The sequence below is a fragment of the Strigops habroptila genome, chromosome 5 (genome assembly GCF_004027225.2).
Source record: "Strigops habroptila isolate Jane chromosome 5, bStrHab1.2.pri, whole genome shotgun sequence".
Taxonomy (NCBI): Eukaryota; Metazoa; Chordata; class Aves; order Psittaciformes; family Psittacidae; genus Strigops; species Strigops habroptila.
In genome coordinates, this window is record NC_044281.2 from 14329112 (window position 1) to 14350954 (window position 21843).

At 38.9% G+C, this 21843-nt stretch overlaps 1 protein-coding gene across 1 annotated transcript in view; it reads right to left on the reverse strand.

Moving 5' to 3' along the window:
• PARD3B (par-3 family cell polarity regulator beta) overlaps positions 1-21843 on the reverse strand; it is a 416125-nt gene that overhangs the window by 266177 nt on the left and 128105 nt on the right. The window contains exons 3-4 of the mRNA XM_030485475.1: positions 17901-18072; positions 154-263 (exon numbers count right to left, since the gene is read on the reverse strand). Of these exons, the coding sequence (XP_030341335.1) occupies positions 154-263; positions 17901-18072 (282 nt within the window). The remainder of the gene's footprint in view (positions 1-153; positions 264-17900; positions 18073-21843) is intronic.

Consider the following 21843-nt stretch of genomic DNA (forward strand, 5'->3'; position numbering starts at 1 on the left):
AACAGCCATTTGTCCAGAAGAAATTCTCTCCTTTACAGAAAATGAGTATGATGCACCTGGTTCAGATACAGATATCACTTATAAAACTGTTATATACCAAAAGGTAAGAACATGTTTTGCCCTCAAGAAAAAGGTGAGTTACATGACACCTACTGCCACAACATGCTTGAGACTGTGGTCGCTGGGATGAGAAGCACCGGGGTGGAAGTCAGCAGGTGGGCCCAAAGCTGGATCACTGCTCCTTCGAACTAGAAGTGGTGTACCTAAGAGACAAAATGAAAAGCAATGGTTCAAGGGTGCTACAGGAACACAAGGCAAAGCTTCATGTGGTTTAACTAAGACACATACAGTGATTAAATATAAGTATCTGTGGCAATATCCACTCGGTAAATCACTAGATCTAGTGAGATTGTTCCATTTATTATTTACTAAGCTAAAGAAATGAGAATATTTTAAGCCGTTATACAGACTTTCATCGATGACTTGCTAAATTAGGTGAAAACTGCTGCCGAACAGTAGTAAAAGGCACCTTCTCAGAAAAACAAGTGAGTATTTGCATGTATCTGTGACCATATGCACCATCAAGTTCTGACAGAGAAATCATATGCTTGGTCTAAGGAATAACTGTAAACACAGGAAGAACTGGACTGCTACTGTTTGTTCCAGCAGCTGGTAGTGGTTACTTAACTAAACCAAACTAAACGGTCTAAAGCCTTTCGTTCCACACTAAGGACAGGTCTCACTGTGCTGTTCTGCATTAACCCACCAAACTGGGATCTCACAATCTCATCTTTAACTGTTCCTTACTTTCTCCTAGTGTGTGCCCAAAAGCTTACTGAGTAACTGCTTGTCTCTCCCATACCAATCAATTACACAAGCCCACACTTAAACTGTATGGAAGGTTGCTCTGAAGATGATGGCATGACATATGTACAGTTATAAATCTTATTTCCATAAGCTCCCAAGATGCAGCAGTCTACCACCAGTACTCCTGTACTGTCCCAACCTGAGGTATATAAATATTTATATAATATATAAATAATCTGTTATTTATATACCTCAGGTTTTTGGGTACAGGCAGTTGAAGGGTACCTGGACAACTCCCTGTATTTAGTATCTAACATGCCTTGGGCTGGCTCTGCAGAGAGAGCCTAAATAAGGAGATAAGGAGAAGAGAGGGAAAAGATTTTATTCACAGCAGATCTGCCTCCCACTACCAACTCTCAAGATTCCCAAAGAAGAGACATAGGCAGTTGCAGTTGTTTCAGAGAAGCTGTAGACTAAACAGCTTTCTCTTGCAGGCATCTGCAATTAGACTCACCAGCTATTCACGTCTATTCACACGCTGTCTGGGAACACCCTCAAAGCCCACTCAGCAACTTCTAGCAACACAGCCGTCCAGTTAGCAGAATACGCTACAGAACACTCCCTGCAGAACTTCCAGGTGGAGTGAGAGGGAAAACATCTTCAGTAATATGAGAAAGGAATTTCTCACATTATCCAAAACAGAACTGAACACAAACGACTTTCCCTAGTCTTTTCAAAATAATTTATGCACAGGCAAACACAAAAAAATGAAGAGAACATTGGTCTGAGACAGTCGTTTTTCAAATGTTGCGAGTGAAAATAAGATTATAACTGTCAGTTATAATATTAATTATAGTGGCTGGGACCGACGGCAGCCATAATTACTAGATCTATAATAGAAGTTTGAATGTGCAACAGTTTCCTCATTAGAGATGTGCTAACAAAGCTGGAGTCACTGTACCACATTCACTCTCAGCACAACTTCCTAATTATAGCTGGGATAAATACCAGCACCTGATGCTGAGGAACAACCAGAGAATCTAATGCTCTTACCCCTCCTCATAGTGAGCAACAGTTTTTATATGCAGCTAATCCCTTCTATGTCCACTTATACAGAAAATCAATAAGAAAAGCAAAAGTAAGACTTAAATTTGTGTCCTGGTATTGAGGGAATGTTCAAATATCAAAAGGTGAATACTGGGTTTTGTTCCAAGTGATTATCATCCTGATGCCAAGAGCTATGCATGTTTTTATAAGGAGATTCTGAAGAAACGGATCGATCACCAACTTTATCTATTTTGTGTGATTTTCAAACGGGGGCAGTAGGTCAAAAGGAACTGAATCTCTCCACTAAAATATTCCTGCTCTTCACATGGTGTTGAAGAGAAATTTTCTCTCTCTAAGCACATTTGATAAGAAGGTGTGTACAAGCTGAAGCCAAAGTGTTGGATTTTTAAAGTTATTCCCTTCTGTAAGGTAAATAATTATTCCTTAAAATAATTTTTCCTGTGTTTATTGTGAATGACCAAAGTGTTTCCAGTGACCTGTATCCAATTTTCAGTCTCTCTTCAACACAACAGTTTGAAAACAGATGCTTGAGACACTATTGTGTAATTCAGCCTAATTTAGTCTCCAACTCCTTTGACAGAAACATGAACAGCACACAGAAATACTCTTGCTAAACTACCAGAAAGTGCTTTACATTGGTATGTTTATCTGTAAAACCTCTGTAACTTAGTGAGCCATAGCCCAATTTCAAAATAAAACATACTGCTGCTTGTATTCTTCAAGGCCATTATCCCAGCCCCTTTTCTCATTTCTGTACTCCTTTTTCCACAGGGGAAAATCACCAGTAATTCAAAGAAGGTAAAAAAAAAATACCCCCCAGTCAACTAAAGAAGCCAAAGATGGCGGGGGGCATGTGGGCAGGGATGACACCACATCCCAAAAATCCACACGTGCTTCTCCTCCCAAAGTCAACACTCTGAAATTAGATTTCTCCTTTTCCTGTCTTCTACAACCAACTCCTCATTTCTCTCTCATTCCTCCGGCTGAGAGAAAGATGAAATCTCCCATCACTGTGACTGCTGGGAGGCAGGACCCTCTTCGTTCCAAGGCCTTCCAGCTCCCACAGCAGTTGAAAGAAGATGTCTCCTGTGCCGCACCATTCACATAAGGCTTGTCTAGTAAGACAGGACCGTACTTCAGCACTTCTGCCTGCTCCCTGTATTGTCAGGTGCAAGGTGCTGTTTTTACCACATCCCCTTCTCAATTTTGAAGACCTCCTTTCACTTGCTTTCTGCCACTGTTTTCCAGAAAACCTGAAGCAAAATTACATGATCCAATTCTTGGTTTACAGCTGTCTAAACTCTGAAACCAAAGTTTGCAGGAGCAGCGGGATTAGAGAAAATACTGTTTTCCAATTTGCGAAGATGGCCTTGCAGCTATTTGTTTTCTTTCTATTCCTGCAAAGTTTTGCTCATTGCCATGAGGCTATGAAATTTATGGTGCTCATCTGGAATGCTTCCCTCCTTGCACAGAAACAACTGGACTTTTTGACCATTGTCTACAAGGCTTTCTCTTTTCTCCCAACTTGTTGAAAATTTTAAGGTCCTACAGATCATTTTCTTGTTGAAGAGAAAACTAGAGTCTATTTTCTTAATTTTTTAAAAATATATTTATGAACATATAATACCATTTCTCATACAGAGATATCACAAAACATAACATCTCTGTGAACCAAGTCAGCTGCAGTCTTTAGCTGAAATAATCCAAAACAGTCCCTCTGGCCTTTATGGTTTTCCATGCGTACACCACAAAGACACTAGGAGCACGAAAACAACTTTTTATTAGACAAAAGTAAATTGAACCAAAATGCCCTCTCTAGTAGGGCAAAACAAATAGTAAGCAAGAAGATTAAAGACTTGAGAAGAAGCAAGAAGGTCCCTTTTTGCAGGGAGAACACCTTATTCTCTTTCAGGAGATAGCAATTCTCAGCAGCTCCCTGAGCTAACCAACTCTCCTCCATTTCCCCTCATCCTTTCTAAGGCTCAGGCTGCTTCCTGCCATAAGAACACCTTCTCTGCCACTCACTGCATCCCAGCCCAAGTTTCTCCTGCAGGCTCCTTTCTTTTTTCAGCCTCTCCCTGCCTCTTCTGTACTGTACACACAGAGATCTTGAAAACCAAGCATGCCCCCTTGCACTCTGGAAGAGAGAAACATCCCCGAATCCCACTGTGCAGGACTCAATCTGACTTGTGATTCAGACCATGTCTATTATACACACATACCTTAAATTTGTCCATCACTGTCTTCCTTAGACATGGATAAAATGTAATGAAAAACCATCACTGATTCCATTTACTACAGACATACTATAGACAGTTATACACATTTACTTAAAGAGATTGTCATCGATTTTCTTCTGCCAGGAAACAGGAAGTTGCCTTTTTCCTTGCTGCTTTCCTTTTGTCGTGCTGTGGTTTTCATGTTATTGTACTCATGCTCTTACGTTCATGCTGAACATTCGTAACAGCATAAGCTCAAACAGAAAATTCACCTTTTCCCTCAAATGATGATATACAGAAGAGTTCCTTTTTGCATACCAGGACAAACATGTCATTTACTAGCACTACTGTTTTGTGACAGAGTAGCACTTTGTAACTTTGGAACTCAGTTTAAAAAACTAGTTATCCTCATCTTGCTGCACTGCGTTGGTAATCTACAGACAACGAAAATTCAAACACATGCCCAAGACTAAAATTCTTCTCATGGTGACAGCTTTTACCCTCAGTTGCTTCAGGGTGTATTTCCCCTTCTTTCAAAATTTGCAGCGTACCTTCTATTACGGTACCATAGCACCTCCTAAGCACAAGGGGATGAATCAGCCTTATTCACACTACAAAATCTATGACAAAGACAATTACAAGAATTCCTGCAGTTTTCCCTTCCTTTAAGTAAACTCTGTATCATTTGGTTTCAAGCCATGTACATCAATCTTTCCCTTTTGCTAGCATCACCCTCAAAAATTAGTATTTATACAGATTCATGGTTAACAGTGTATTTTCCCTGAACTCATGTTTTGGAAACATTTTTTTTTTAGCTGCAAATATGGTTGAAACAAGCATATGGAAGAAACCACACTTAGATTTAAATTGGTTACATTAGGGGGGGAAAAATCTATTAAAAAAAAAAAAGAACTCTGCTATTTCTGCACAATTAAAAACTGAAAACTTGCATCAACGCAATGGCAAAAGAAACATCTCCATGCCAGATGTAATCCCATCTTCTTGTTTTGTTTTTTAAATTTCACTAAAAAGCTGTAGAGAGCCATTAACACATACCCTAAATAGGAGTGCACTCAGCCTTTCTTCACTTTAGCCCTTTGGCAGATCAAAAAATGAGCATTTCCGATCAGGAGGGGACAAGCAGGACATTAATTTCTATTTAAATATAGGAAAGGTCATTAATATATGCCTATTTTTCTTCTTCTATCAAAGAATTTCCACGTTAACAGGCATACAGACAGTTCTGCTGGTCAGCACTTTTTGAGAGCACAAAGCAATCAGGGCGGGTAAATTTGGTCACCCTCAGATTTATTGCTTACCACCACCTGAGGCATCACATAATGGTTCTGCCATGTACTTAAAATGTAGCTGACATTAGCTTGTATGTTCTACCTCATGACAGGATTGTGCCAATTCTTTATTTTTTTTTTATATGTAATGCTCTGACGATGTGACTTTTATGTTTAAGCTAACTCAAATTGTTCATAATAGCACCTATCAATACAATTTCAGATCTGTAGCTATCTGTTCTTTCAAAAGTGAGTACTGCAATTTTAAAACTCCCATGGATACAAGATTAAATTAATAAACCAGGATGATGCAATAGTTAATACAATTGACTTAAATCTATAAACAGATGGAAATAGATTTCCAACAAGCTCTCTCTTTTATATATTGGCCCTGTGCAGAATAAAGTATTTCCCTATTGCTCTAAATGAGGAGTAATGTTTCTTACAATGACAAATAAAAGCAATTGCCTACAAGTAAAACCCAGTGAAGGCTTTAAACAGAGATTGTTTTGGGGTGGTGTTCTTTGGAGCCATAAATTTCAAAAGAATTATTTTCTCTCATATTAAGTCAGGTTTCAGTTACAAAACACAGGAACTGTTCTCACCATTTTTATGACCAGAATGAAATATCTTTGGTGTAGTCATTGCCTAACGAAGCAATCACGTAATATTTACATTTATAGCTTCAGGAGTTTCAAAGATGGATGGACATGTAGGAATCACCTATGTACATTTTTCTCAATAATGAAGTTAATCTAGATCCCATTTTCAGGATCAAAATCCACATCCATATGAAAAGAAGTTAATCATTCTCATCTTAAGGCATTAGGATACATACGTACCTACAGAAAATGTACAAGTAATGCTGCTACTTTCTCCCAGTTTCAAAATTTCTCTCAAGGAAGTTTCCAGCCGTAGGACAAGACTTTAGATTGGATCTTAACTGAGTATTGTCTTCTTACACTTAAGGTCATAGCACACATCAGATCTTGAGTAATTTCAGAATCTTCTCACCTCTATCAACACAATGCTCCTATTTTCAGCTCCTCATAAGACAGCCATGGAGCACACAAAGTTACTGGAGTGCTGGGAGCACCACAATTCTGCAGTCTTGACTGCAGGTACAATGTGGAAGAGACCCAGCAGAGGTGAAGGAGCTGCAGCACAATCCTCCTGGTGAGAGGATTAATCACCTCACAACAGGGAGCTGTGATTTTTTTTTCCCCAACCTGAGCTCTAGCAAAATGTACAACTCTGATCCTTGCTGGGCAGACTGATGAGGAGCTTTGTGAGAACTATTTGGCTATTACCAACAAAAATCAGCACTTGTGATTACAGGCTAGGCTTTCTCTTATTCTTGTCCAAGTGAACCATCTTTGTGAATCAGTCAGTGGGTGCAAAACCTCCAAACTCCAGCTTCAGACACAGGATTAAAAATTACAGCAGCTTCAAACATTTTGGTTTTAAACTATCATTTAGAAAAAAAATTTAATTTGTGTTGTATTAGAATTTCCTTACACACGTGAAGTTTTTTGGTTGGAGCAAAGGGGGTGTTTGGGGTTTTTTCCTGGTGTTTAGGGGGGTTTTTAGTGTTTTTTCCTTTAATGTAATCTCATTCAAATGGCATTCAGATGTCAATGGAAACTAAACTTTAGATATACGTAAAAACACCAGTCATCTTAGTCATCCAACTTGCTGGAGACAGCAAAACACATACATCTTATTAGACTGGGGTTTTTTAAGCAGCATATTATCTGTAGTTACTGAATTTAAATCAATCATTTTAGGCTAATATATCCTATAAGATTTTAAAACTAATAGATCTCAGACTCTCGCACCTCATTTTTATTCACGGATTGAAAGGTGAAAATAAGTATTTCTGCTATTTCAATTCCCAGCCCATTTCTCAACTTCAAATGAAATACTTAACCAACTGTACTAGTTGAATAAACTGACAGAAAAAAACCTCAACAGTCTGTGCACCTGCAAAAGAGGCCAGACTGCCAAAAGCTTGTTTAGCACTTCAGCTAACATCAGTTACAGGTGCTTATGCAGTCACTTTTCCACAGTTCAACGGTTCCATTTTCTTTAAAACTTTGGCAGCTAAACTGTGCAGCTTGAATATCACTTTGGTAGCATTTTATTACTACTAGTAGAATAGTAAATTATATTTTTTAATATATTTTAATGGTATTTTAAAGGAGTATCATAAATTAAGGCATTAGTATAGGGGTTTGTAATATTTAAATGACCTACGTATTTATATATCTGATCTAAATTAAAAACCTTTTCTGGTTTGACCTTTCCTTACAAAAGAAATCCTATTACGATTATTTTCTATTCTGGTCATGGTGAACTAGTTCTAGTCTCAAACTTCAAACTTCTTCCTGCTAATTTTATAAGACATTAAGATAAAACAGTGAAACCTCCTGAACTTGAAACCTTCTGTGAGGTTTCAAGGAACAAGATCACAAGAGCAGCTATATTGGATCCACCTCACCTGTTATCCTGCATCTATAAGTGGCAGCAATTACTCAGGGAGAAGGCACAACAAAGTGTTATATCCTACCAGCTTGGAAAAACTAATGTTTGAAAGATTTCCAAATCAGAGTAGCATCTAGACCACCTTATTTTAACAGTTACTGATGACTCATTTCCTATGAGTTTGTTTAATTCTATTATAACTCATCCATTTTTGGCCTGTAACACCAAGTTACACAGTGTAGTTGAATGCTTCATGAAAAAGTTAGTTTTAGGTTGTTTTGCTTTCTAGTCTGTTGAACATAATCTTGCTTGATACTCCTACTTTTTATGTGGTGAGGGAAGCAAATAATCATTCTCTGCTAATGTCTCTGAATGTTTAAATGGCAAGATGACTATTTTTGTAGGAAAGTTTTAAAGGACTCACAGAGGGTCATTTGTTCTTTTCTGTGGAAGGGTTTCGAAGAGATGACCAAAATATTCTGTGGGATTCATCTCTCTACTGAACATAGTACATCCTGCTTCTACTTAAATGTCTACAGTAAACAGACTTTCCTCTAATGAAGTAATGAGTTAGGAAGAAAGCAAAACATAAATCAACAGCCAGTGTGTGAGAAAATTGTGCAACATACTGGGAGGGAGGTGCATCTTTTGCCAACTATGTTCAGGTGCAGCAAATACACAACTCTCCATTTAACTTGGCTGGGATTCTAGATATCTATTGTAAGAAACAATCAAAATCTGAAGTGGCACTTCGAAGTAAAGAGACAAAAAAATAACTATCAACTACGGCTCTTGAAAAGGTGTATTAAACAGTAAGTGATGAGAAGAACTAAATAGCAACAGGCAAACCGAATCATTTATCTGCTACTTGTGACTCTCTAATGATGACTTTTGTAAGGATGGGTTCATCTATATACTGGAACACGTTCATATGGCAGCAAACGGTAAACAATCATTACCAAACAAACACTGCAAAAAAAAGTGTAAAACTAGTAGTTTGGTTCTTAAGAAGAAGGGAAATCTACTACCTCAAGACCTTTAGATGAGGTGTTTCTTCAAGTTAAATAAAAAAATGTCAAACTACCAATCAGCCAAGCTTAGCAGGCTCAAACTGAAATACACATTTTGCCATATTGGCTCAGAGCTAAACAGCACATAGAGATTTATAAACGCATGTACACACTCCTTTGTCTCACCTAGCACTAGAGCGTACTTACTGACAGAGACTGCACTATACCCTTCCAGTATGATATTATACTATAGCCTTCCAAAACCTTCAGTTGCAAACATTTAGCTTACTAAATGGGTTGGTCTGTTTCTTTTTAAGAGCTACTAGCTTTGAAACTAGCTATGCATCATAACAATATACAAATACTCACAAAACCCAGCAACATCACAAAATTAGTAGTACGGACAAAAATCTGAGGAAAAACACTGATATCAAGAAAAGTGTGTCAAAAAGCAGCAGAGACTTTTATTATAAAATTTATTCCATCATTCTAAGTCCCATTCATCACCTTCCCCAGAACCTTCCCTGAGGCAATAAAAGGCTGGAAATTAACATCTCAGCTAGAAAGCTACTGCAGAAAAATGTGTAACTTGTGATGGAAAAATATTTTTCTTCTTACTTAACATATTTTCATGGAGATACCACCTGCCCCAAAGTAAGGCTTATTAAATCAAGTGCAATGGGAATAGGGACAAGGGGAATAACTGATGAGAAAGAATCTTGGGGGAAATCAGAGGCAAAGGGGCTGTTAAAAAGAAAAGCGGTTCTTTGGTAACCAACTATGTCCATAAATTTATTACCTATATTACTGCTAAATTCTTGGGTACTGGGAAAGGAAGGAAAGACTGGCTTGTTTCCCAAATGAGCAACCCAAAGAAACACATGGAATTTTTTTATATATGTGTGTGTGTATATATTTACAGAAAGCATTACTGTATTCTTTTGCTGCAATATAAAGATAAACTTTAGCTATGCTGGTGCAAAGCTTATTTCCATGAATCAAGGACAACTAAATAATACCAAGCTTAAGTCATAGGGTCAAAATATGCCAAGCTTGCACTCTGACTGAAATGAAAAGTTATCTTCAAACCTTTAGCTTGCCTGAGAACAGAAACCATTTGTTTTAGGAGCACAAGTAGACTTTAATTCATCATCACATTTCTTTAAAAGCAGATTAAACTGAATGCTGCAGAGGAGAAAAATCTATCAACAGTGCCATTCTCACAACACCTATGACAAACAGCACAGAACAATATTTGATATCACTGTAAGGGCAGCCTTCCAGTTCAGAGAAAGAGAATAAAGTTATATTTGCTTAAGGAAATAAGCAGTATTGCCTCAAATCTCAGAAGGCAGCATCTGCTTCTAATAATGCATTTCTTTTGAAACTTACCAATTTCAAAATGTTAATTTTCCCTGAATCATACAGGAGAGACTTGTTATATGCATGTAGTACACTCGGTGTACTGACAGACATTGTAACACTCAGCCAATAAACTGACATTGCAAAGTTAAGATGAACAGGACAGCTTTTACATAAGAAAAAAGTGTCTTTCCGACTTACTCTGATGCAGCATGTATGCTGTATACAAGCATTAGCAACATTTTTGTTCGTCAAATTGTTTCAGTTTATATGTTTTTGTAATGTTTTAGAAAGCATAATCATGTGGCTTCCTCTGCCTTTAAAAATATGCTGTGTATCTCAACACCAACTTGAAAGAGAACTAACCAAATATATGCTCTTTAAAATGCCCGCAAGCCTACTTACAATACTTCCACTTCAAAGTGCACGAGAAAGAGAAGGAATTCTTTCCAAGCTCTAAAGTCACACAGAAATGGACAACATCTGTACCCTGGAGGTAACAATTTAAGCCCTGTCAGGCCTATCAAGGGAGAAACTTTCAAAAACCCCTAGAAGAAAACTCGCCTTTAGTTCCCTTGGACTTCAAACTAAGACACTGCCAATGGAAACATCTTTGTTGACTGACTTAGCAACCCAAACACAGAGGGCCATTCAAACTAAACAAGTGTTTTGAACAATCCCATGAAGCACAATTTAAGCTAGAGCAAGCCCAAACCCACAGGAATATATTAAGCTGATTAAGTATATTCTATATCTGAAACCCCCAAAACACCTTCAAGGAAATTCCAGAAGAGTGCAAGTAACCTTTCACAAATGTTAAAAAAGACACGGCCACAACACCAAAAACTCCATCAAAATGGAAAATCAAAACTTTCCAGGCTAGGACTGTTATTATCGTGTACTAGACCTATGGAGGGGTTGGAGCATTACCAGACAGTAATCACTGTTTTCAGGAAACAAGTGTCCACTGCAAAGGCACTACATAAAATAAGCAGAACTGAAATAACTGACTGTTCAAAAGCACAATTGCCTCAATATCACTTGAACTTCAGCTACCATTGCCATTTGTAAGTTTATTTTATGAGAGAGACTATAATCAGCCATTCCAACCATCATCTGCACCGAAGTCTTCCACTTGCCTAGAACATTGATCAGACTGGGGGGCTGAGGGTTATATACATATATAAAAGAAGAAAATAAATAAATAAATAAAGCAAAGACATGCAAATTTTGAAATACCAAAGTAAGAACTTTCAGTGAGAAAAGCAAGACACCTGCCCTACTTAGCAGTGAAAGCTTCCAAAGAGTGGAGTTAAACTGTAGTTTACAAGACAGTTTTATAACCTGCTATCAATAACTGTTACAAGCAATTATTTATTCATCTAACCTCAATTTTACCTAACCACTAGTAAAGATAGAAACTCATTAAGAAGCTATATTTTAGTGTAATAGCCAAAGTAACATAATTGTATCTGCTTCCTGTGATACTTGTACTCAGAAAGCAGCTTCGGGAATCTTCAACTTGATTCCCAAAGAAAAGGAAAAAGAGGAAAGAATAATTAAAACAAAACAAAAGCCATCACGGAGATACCTACACACACCTCACTCTTCTCCCCTACCTTAGCATTCAGAAGTGACAAGTATCACCAAATACTGTCTGTCTTCCTCCAGGCAAAAACTTGACTACTTAACACCAAGGAAAGGAGCAAGAGAAAAGCAACAACTAAGGTTATGTGCACTCAGCCATCATCTATCAAATAAAGCAAACAGAACACTGAGCCAGTCATGAAAGCATTTTCAGCTCAGAGTAATGTGTCCATAAAATAGATCCTCCATGAATAAATCAGTGCAGTCCTTCCTGCCTGTATGGGCTGAAAAGGTAAAAACAAACTGCTATCATGGAAAAAACCCCAAAAGGCTAAACCTCCTACTCCCCCTTTCCTGTTCTACTAGCTACCATGCAGGGAAAACCACTAGAAAAAGAACACAAAACTATTAGGCACAAAAGAAAACCAGAAGGGCCAGTAGTGTGCTCATGGGTGCACAGAAAATTACAAGATGGCTTCTTATGAGGGCCAACAAACATTAAATTGAGAACTACAAACATTAAAAACTGAAGACGGTTCAGCTAGTTTAAGTGAAAAGCCTTCTAGGAATTTGAAGGCTCTCCTACTCAAATCAAAGTGCCTCTACTGGCATGCTACACGCTTGAAATGTTATAATGACACGCTAGTGCTTTAACAGAAAACAAAACCAAACATTTCTGAAGTGACTATGTCTCATGCTCTACAGGAATAGTAGTTGAAGTTTGCAGTTGGAACTAATGATCACACAAAGCATTCCTTATAGACAGGTCACTGCTTAAAATATCATGGCCACACCACTTTCATGCACAGAAGATTACTGGGGGGTAACCATTTCTCTGGGAAAGATTTATTAAAAACCTCTAGTCCAAAGTTTGTAAACATCTACAAAAAAACATTATGAAAATATTTTAGGAATCACAGAATCAGAGGGAAGATAGGTTGGGCAGAGAAGAGATTCAGAGCAGCCCTGAGGAGAAGGACCTGGGGGTGTTGGTTGATGAGAAGTTTAACATGAGCCGCCAATGTGTGCTCACAGCCCACAAAGCCAACCGCATCCTGGGCTGCATCAAAAGCAGCATCACCAGCAGGTCAAAGGAGGTGATCCTGCCCCTCTACTCTGCACTCGTGAGACCCACTTGGAGTATTGTGTACAGTTCTGGTGTCCTCAACATAAAAAGGACATGCAGCTGTTGGAGCGAGTCCAGAGGAGGGCCACGAGGATGATAAGGGGGCTGGAGCACCTCCCGTATGAAGACAGGTTGAGAGAGTTGGGGCTGTTCAGCCTGGAGAAGAGAAGGCTGCGTGGAGACCTCATAGCAGCCTTCCAGTATCTGAAGGGGGTCTATAAGGATGCTGGGGAGGGACTCTCCGTTAGGGACTGTAGTGGTAGGACAAGGTGTAATGGGTTCAAATTGAAACAGGGGAAGTTTGGATTAGATACAAGGAGGAAGTTCTTTACTGTGAGGGTGGTGAGGCACTGGAATGGGTTGCCCAAGGAAGTTGTGAATGCTCCATCCCTGGTGGTGTTCAAGGCCAGGTTGGACAGAGCCTTGGGTGACATGGTTTAGTGTGAGGTGTCCCTGCTCATGGCAGGGGGATTGGAACTAGATGATCTTAAGGTCCTTTCCAACCCTAACTATTCTATGATTCTATAAGATCACATCAATTTACACATAGCCCATTAGTTGCTACCATGAAGTTGTGTTTCAACACTCTACATGGCTAGTTCACATTTAATAATTCTAACAATAAACATGTATGTATCAAAAACCCTCAAACTATTAGAGAACCCCAGACAGAGCTATTTTCACATTCTGTTAGTACCCCTAATATACATAACCCCATCCATCATGGGCTCTCTAAAGATCTTAACACACTGCACAAGAATGTCATCCACTACCCCAGAAAAGCTATCCTGAAGATGAGAGAATGACTTTTTAATCATACATCAGCAACAAACAGCAGTTTGGAACAGGGAATAAAGGCAATCAGTCAACAAGGTCTGCAAAGGTAAGTCCCCCCTCTGCAAAGCTTTCTCAGCTACGATCTCTGGTCAAAGAGAAATATTAAAACATGATATATGCAAAAAACCAAACAAAACACACACCCAAACCCAATGCCAACAAAAAACAGTGCTAGTTAACCCAGTAATTACTCTACCACCTACATACAAGGATCTCCAAATGTTTCATCATCCTAAACACTTGTTAGCTTACTAGTTGTTGCATCAATGAATAGACTTATACACAATTTGCCAAAAATCCAACATAATACCTTTTCCTGCTACAAAGATCAATGATCAACAACAGTGACTAGGTAAAATGTATTCATCTAAGCAGCATTTGTAGAAAGCAAAACCCACCATCTGTGCAGAATAAAGGAAATGTGTTTCTTAAATGACTTTGATATACCAATTTTAAAGAAATATTACTGCATCCTAACTTTCAATTATCCGTTCAAAATAATTGTCTGATCATGTAAGCTCAGACCAAAAGAGATGCAAGAACAATACAGAAATGAAACACTGATAGAGATGACATCTACTCCCAGACAGCATCAAGAGCTTGTGGAAACAATGGGAAAACAACTAATTGTCAGTCACGGTCCTGCTCCCGTGAAATGACTATGTTTAGTCTTCTAAGGGTACACAAGTTCAAAAGTGATGCTTAATATACAGCAGCATTCACGCCAGGCAGAAGGGCTGAGGAGTCAAACAGCCAGAAGACCATCTCTGACACAGAACTTTAGATCAAACTCTTTTACTGTCGTAAATCTTGCCTTACATTCACCATGGCTAAAGTCATGCAGCTAAAAAGTATTCAACCTACTGCAAATTCACTATTCGTTGTAAGGTTTTGTCTATCCACAGTTTTATACCTAAGGAGCAAGGGAAAAGAAGGTAATAAAGAATTTATGACGCATTTAGGGTTAGAGATGCTGAAGTTTACCTCCATCTAATTTTTCAAATGTAAATCATCTATGTAGGCATTCAGTTGCCTGTATCATTCTTTGAAAATTGCTGTAATGTCCAAACCACCAGTGTACTTTGGGAATTTCTGCTCACAAGGAACAGTCTCACCAGACAAGCTCTCTCTGCAGCCAGTTCAGCAACAGTGTCCCAATGTTCTCTACTTACCCACAGAAATACCAAAATCTGTAGATCATTTCTTCACCGTTTCAAACAGCTGACTGAACACATTAAATGGTTGTGTTTCTTTAAATCTTGTAATATATATTAACAGCTGCTTTATTACCATTTGTATTGTAGCATGAAATATGTTCTCTACCCAACCACATTTTCTGTCAAATGGGGATTTTATTTTTTTTTTTACAACAGATCTATATTTATTTCATTGTCAACTGAAAGATGTACACCAAGATTTTCTATATTAAACGTTCTTTTATATTTTGAAAGAAGAAACTGTGTACAGTTAACAAAAGTTAACAAACCCCTGCCAGCCTTGATATTCTTTTGCACTATACTTGAATTATAGATAAAAAATAGAAAGGGAACTGGAGCAGCAGTGTTTAGTTTCACCTGCTTATTAAGCACCAAGCTCTTAACAATTCTTTCAGCAGATCACTAAATGGACATTGTTTCTATCTAAAACCATGGATCTGGTTTCACAGAACACAAAACATCCAACAGAAATGAACAGGCAAAATTGTTCCACAACCCGACAATTGATAGAACAATGAATTCCCTGCAGTTCACCCCTAAAGCCATTCTGCAAAAATACTCCAAAAGGTTAGTACATGACTGTTCCTGAAGCAGGGCTCTACCACGGAAAGCAGCACTTGCTTGCTAAATATATATTTCATCACGTTCTTGCTCTCAAAATAAAACCAGCTTTTAAAAATGATTTCTGTTTATTTCTGCTAGAAAATGTGAGTCAATTCACTAATTGGACAAGGAACCAGACTACTGTGGTTCACGCATCAATGGTATTGATGCAACCAAAATGTCCTTCTATTTCTTCATTTACTTTTCAATTTGCCTGTAGTGGAAATAGGGACATAATTTAAGGTCCAAGGACTTCTACATGAAAGATACAAGCAAAAATTAAGTCTAAAGAACTGTAATCCATGATACAAAAAACAGAAGAGGAAACAATTGCATTTCAGAGTGTAGACTGAGTTTATAGGACTGACAGGTAGAAAATCTTTCATTTACCATTGAGACAGACACATTATATTTAGGTTCTCTTGTTTTAAGAAGCAAGCATATATTTTAACTTCAAATATGTATTAGTTGCCATTGAATACCAAATGGAACCCTAACTGGCTTGTTATGAACATGTTATATTTCATCTCCTTTATACTCTATAGTAGAAGGATTCTATAAATGCTATGATAGCTGAACTACCTGGTAGCTTACTGGAGAGCTCAAGAGCTCCAGCGTTAAGTGTTTTACATAAAATTGTATGAGGCTGAAATGCTCTTCTCTCCAACCCTCAACTTACATACAATAGTATGCTAGAAAAACCACTCAAAATGATTATTTTTTTTTAATATAGCTCAGAATGATATGGAGAACAATCTCTGCTTTCTGAAACATGCTTAAATGTGTTTACATGGTATTATTTAAAAATGTGCAATAAATGAAGAGGCAAACCATTCAATCACTGAACCTTTAGCTACAAATTTTACTGTATCTCATGCTTACCAAAACCACAGCTCAAATACATACAAGTTATGGCAAGAATAAGCCTTTTCCCAAGATTTTTAGGCATGAGAAATTCCTGAGTGTCATTAAATAAAGATTTTTCTGTGTTCTAGAAAATAGCTTGAATTTCAATATTTTCCTACATCAAGCACAAAAACCAGCACAGATTTCATCCAGTGAGCTGTATTAGAAATTTTATTTTAGCTCACTGGTTTTGTTTACCAGCCTTTTCCTTTAAAAAAGTGATTAAAATAAACATACAAGTAAACATTCAATTTCTGAAGATGTAATCAGACTGCTCCGCGAGTACTAGCAGTACTAGTACTGCTCTAGTACAACTAAAGGTACTATTTCTATCCTTACTCCTCCTGCTTACACTCTGAAATTTTACTGCACACCATTAGGAGACTGGCAGCAGTACTCAAGAACACAGGGTGAATTGGGCAATGAGCTTGGGTGGAATTCAGAGAAGTCTCTCCTGAGCATTATTCATTTGCTAAACGCTATCAGTGTACTTCAGCTTTACAGACAGACAGTAAGAGGATTCACCTTCAATCTGTTTTTGAAAGCTTCTATATCTAGTATCTAGGTGACAGCTGAGCCTGCTCTCAATCCAAGGAAATACTTCAAACTGCTTTGTGTTCAACGTACAAGACTATCTCTTTCTAATTGGAAACCAGTCTCTGAGCTCCTGGCCTTCCAGGCACGCTGAAACAACACAGGGGACCAGAGTTGCAGCACTTCACGTAGTACTCTCTGATATAAGAGGGAATTAAGCAGAAGCCTCTCCTAATCACAGTTTGCTCACCTGAAAGTCAAACAGACAGACAGACCCTGCTGTGCAACTTCTTCAAAGGCAAAGAGCTGAACTGTTTGTAGCCAGAATCTCCTTCATTCCACCTTCCAACCCAAACCAGGGCACTAGCTCAGATAATCAATAAAACTATTTGCACACAGCAGTTTTACTCATTGAACCACGTTCCTCGACGACTTTGTAATTTGAAAATACTTTGCTTAGGTTTCATCTCTTCTGCTCTTCGAATAATACAATGAAGGATTGCAAGAAACACATCCCCTCAAAGAAAGGAGAAAAACATAGATATCAGCTGTACTGATGGGTACAACATACAGCAGGGTACAAGGCTCAGGTGCAAATTTGCCATGCTCAGTTGCAGTCTTCAGTACCAATTGTTCAAAAGCCCAACTTTTGTCATTACAATTGTCTTCACTGAACTGCAAATTGCAAACAATTAAAAAAATCTTCAAATACACAAAATCAGACTATAGACATACCCAGAAAAGAAATAAAGCAGTACTATATATTGGTAAAAACTAAATATAAAAACCCAAGCAAACTAAACCAACCGTCCCCCCTCCCCTAAACAAACAAACATACAGGATATACGTACCCAGTTTTAGGGCAGAAGGAGTCACTTCAATCTCACCACCAATTGGCTGAAAGGCAGCCAGCTGAGCCGCTACCTCTGTTTCGAAAGAGTCTGGGCTATTTCTGTCTGTCAAATTGCCATTGGTGCCATCAGTCTTATGGTGAGTTTCTTGCTCATCGTAAACAGCGATCAACTATCAAAACAAAAGATAACACAATTTGTATATTTAAAGTATTCCCAAACATCGCTCCCCCCCCGCCCTGTTATTTTTATTTTCTTAAATAAAACTTATTCTTCATTGGGATTACAATAATATCAATCTTATTTCAGAAAAGCCAGTAATAAATACACAGATTCAGGAAAATGCATATATTTGTGTTTAAATACATCAAGTTCAATATGACTTCAACACACGCTTCAGCACTGCCCTGTGCTGACATGTTTTTCTCAGAGTTAGCAGGCTACCATTAGTGAGCATTTTACATTGCTCCAAAACATTTAGGGCTGAACATGCTTATAAACACAGAACAACATTTAATTCTTGGGGGTGGAGGGTGTTATTATATTTAAAAAATTTCGTGCTACTGACTGACACACTACACACCAAGGTAACACAACCATGGAAGATGTACTGAGCAAGCAGACACATGTTTTATTTATAAGTACATAATAATTACATTATAAGGACAAGATACATCTGGCACAGTGACAAGAGTGTGAAGTTCCCTTAGTTGCACAACCTATGCCTCTGTACAGATCAAAGTTTCTTACTCCAGCAGGTACACATACACACACCTCTACCTACCATGTACCTATAACCTCCTCCTGCAAGCTTATACCACATACATTGATTCAGGCGTACAGGAAGGTCAAGATTAACAAACAACAGACTACAAACTCACATTAATGTTGACATGATCCAAAAACGAAATCACCAGAAAAAACCTTTAGGTCCCTACAAACACAAAGTAGTCAGACAAGGTGTATACAGCTTCATCAAGTGACCCAGATGCATGTGGCTGAGTGTAAACTGTGTTACAGTTTCAGGAAAAGTTACCTATGTTACAGTTCTGGGAAAACAAACCCAAACCCACATAATTCCCAATGAACCTAAGCAAATCAGAAGATTCACTGTTCTCAACCAACAGGATGCTTGACACCCCAGAGCCCTCTCCAAAAGCAGAGGAGGTAAGGGCAGCAGTGCAAGCACTCTTCCTGCCCCACTACCTGACATTGCATAGTTCTCATGCCATGCTTTGTCTAATAAGCATCGTACAAGATATCTTAAGGTGTTAATTTATTTCACTTTTTCCTGAACTCCTTAGGACTACCCTGAAGATTTTCCTAACTAATCCTGAAAAAGACCACAACACACACAACTGGCTAGGCAGCATCAAGATATACAAAGAAACAAGTTTAAAGGATTGATTTATTACTTTCTCTCTCTTATTTTAAGGTATACATACACATTCTCTTTATAAAAATGTTAGTACATTGAATCTCCTCCTACACCTCCAGTAAGTGTCAAAAATTACATCCTATGATAAACAGAACACAAACATTTAAAGGAGCTCATTTGCCTATGGGAAGAAGTGAATGCACAAGAGAGAAAAGGAAAAAAGAAATTAAAAGAGAAATCCTGAAGTGCTTCTAAGGAAGAAACTGACATTTTCAGGTCTTCCACTCATTTATAATTTGGTTGCTAGAAACGTGTCAGCTCACATTTACCAATGCGCATTTCAGCAACACACAAAACACCTTAAATAATTATGTAGAAAATTTGCTCTCCTTTTCCACACGGAGCATATTTCCTTTCCACAGCCATACAACCAGCTTTTACAACATAAAATTTATATTTGACCAAAATATATAGGGAGGATTCATTCCAGTAACAAAGACAACTCTGTACCTTACTCCTGTGTTTTAGGGAAACCACAAAGGTGTTCACACTGCATTCATCACTATGCCCCTCAACTACATACAGCCAAAAAGGCTGCCTTAGAGCCATACATCAAAAGATTATGGCAATTTTCTCCAGTACCAAGAAAAAACCCCACAAACCTACGGTGTGTTTCTTTTGTTTCTAAAATGACCATTCATGTTCATGTTATTATGGAAGTTCATCATGGGGAAGTTCCACTGTTGCCCACTGAAGATTTGCTTTCTCAATCTCACTTTTGCTGTGGAAACTTGATTTCTAAGAAAGAGGCTGTTACTGATGAAGAGAAAATTGGAGATTGTGTAGGACCATGGCACTGAAAACACTGTAGGCAGTAGTAGGATATGAAGTTCACTTGAGCATTTGCAATATACAATCATAAAATAGTTAGGGTTGGAAAGGACCTTAAGATCATCTAGTTCCAATCCCCCTGCCATAGAGCAAATGGAGCTCAGATGTGATCTGATGGGAATAAACAAGCAAATTCCTCAAATGGGCCAAGATGAGTTTCTCCATGTTTTCACACCCTAGCATATTAAATGTCTTATCATGCTGTAATACTCTACACTTACTGCTCCAGGGTATTGTGAAGGCTGTAAGTAGAAGTGGCTCCAAAAAATCAGACAAACCGACGGAGGAGACCAGCAGGAACTGTTAAGTGGAACCATGCAAGCACTACTTCAGACTCAAAAGCCTCCCAAACATACAGTAGTAAAACCCAGACAGACAAACCAGGAGGACACTGATGTTGTAATTACCCTATTTCTATATACTTTCTTCAAGTATTTTCCAGTGGTCATTAGCAGAGCCCAGAGCCACAGTCTGGCCCTGCACTGCCCACTCTTGCAGGCTCACACACATTGGTATTATCACATACTCAGGTTTCTAAACACTACACGTTTCCTTTATTCCCCTGAAGTTCAAATGAAATTTTATATTACCATTTCTACTAAAGTTATTTTAACAGACAAATAAGGTCACGGGCAGACTCTGACAGCTATAATATATGGTAGCTTACCTACCAGTCAGCCCAGGAAGGCAAACTGCGTTACAACTACAGTTTTTACCACAGCAATTCCACTGCCTTCCCGGGACCGGCGCTCCCGCTCCCACCGCCGGTGCGCCATCTCCTGGGGCAGGCGGCCATGATCCGCCGCCAGCCAGTCCCCTACCGCTGCTCCTCTTAACGGGGTCCCGGGCCCATCAGGCAGCACAGGAACAGCTGAGGGCAGGCGGGCCCTGCCCGTGCCACCACCTGGCCGGCTGAGGGGCTCAGTGTGAGCGCCCACAGCTCGGGTTATGGCTGAGGTGTCCAAAGGACCGGCTCTAGGACATCAGCGAACAACCCCATCTGCACAGGGGTTTGGGTGTTAGTTTTGTAAGAGGACCCGACCTGCAGAGGGTCCAGGTTAAAATAAAGTTTTGATTGTAACAACAACTTTTTTGTGGTGTTGGTCCATTGAGGACCCTTAAGCACCTGCCCTAGTGTTGTGTGACACTTCCCAAGAGCTAACAGGTTACAATTCAAACAACTGCCTTGACAACTCGTCAGAAATGGGTTGGGTTCAGGCAAAGTGACATACAGAAAACACAGTGGATAAACCCCCCAGGTCTTCACCCACTTAATTATATGGAAGGATTGCAAATGGCTTGATGATTATATCAGTTCTGTATCTTAGGGTGGCTGCCGCTTTCATTTACCTACCAAGAAGGCTCAGCAGATGGAGACACATCAGCTCCTCCCAACTCCCGCAGCAGAGTCAGGAGAAAAAAGACGCCTCTGCCACCACCCTGCTTCCCAACCGTATCCATGCCATCACTCCACTTCCATACTCGGCGCTGGAGCAGGCAGGGCACCATGGTGCAGGCCAACAGCAGGCAAACACCTGCGATACAGCCCAGCAAATGGCAGGAAGATGATTTCATCTGAGCTAAACCACAAAGGCCTCACGCCCTGCTGTCAGTGGGGAAGTTTATTACAGCTGAAAGTAAGAAAAGTGGCTCCAAAAAGTTAAGACAAACTGA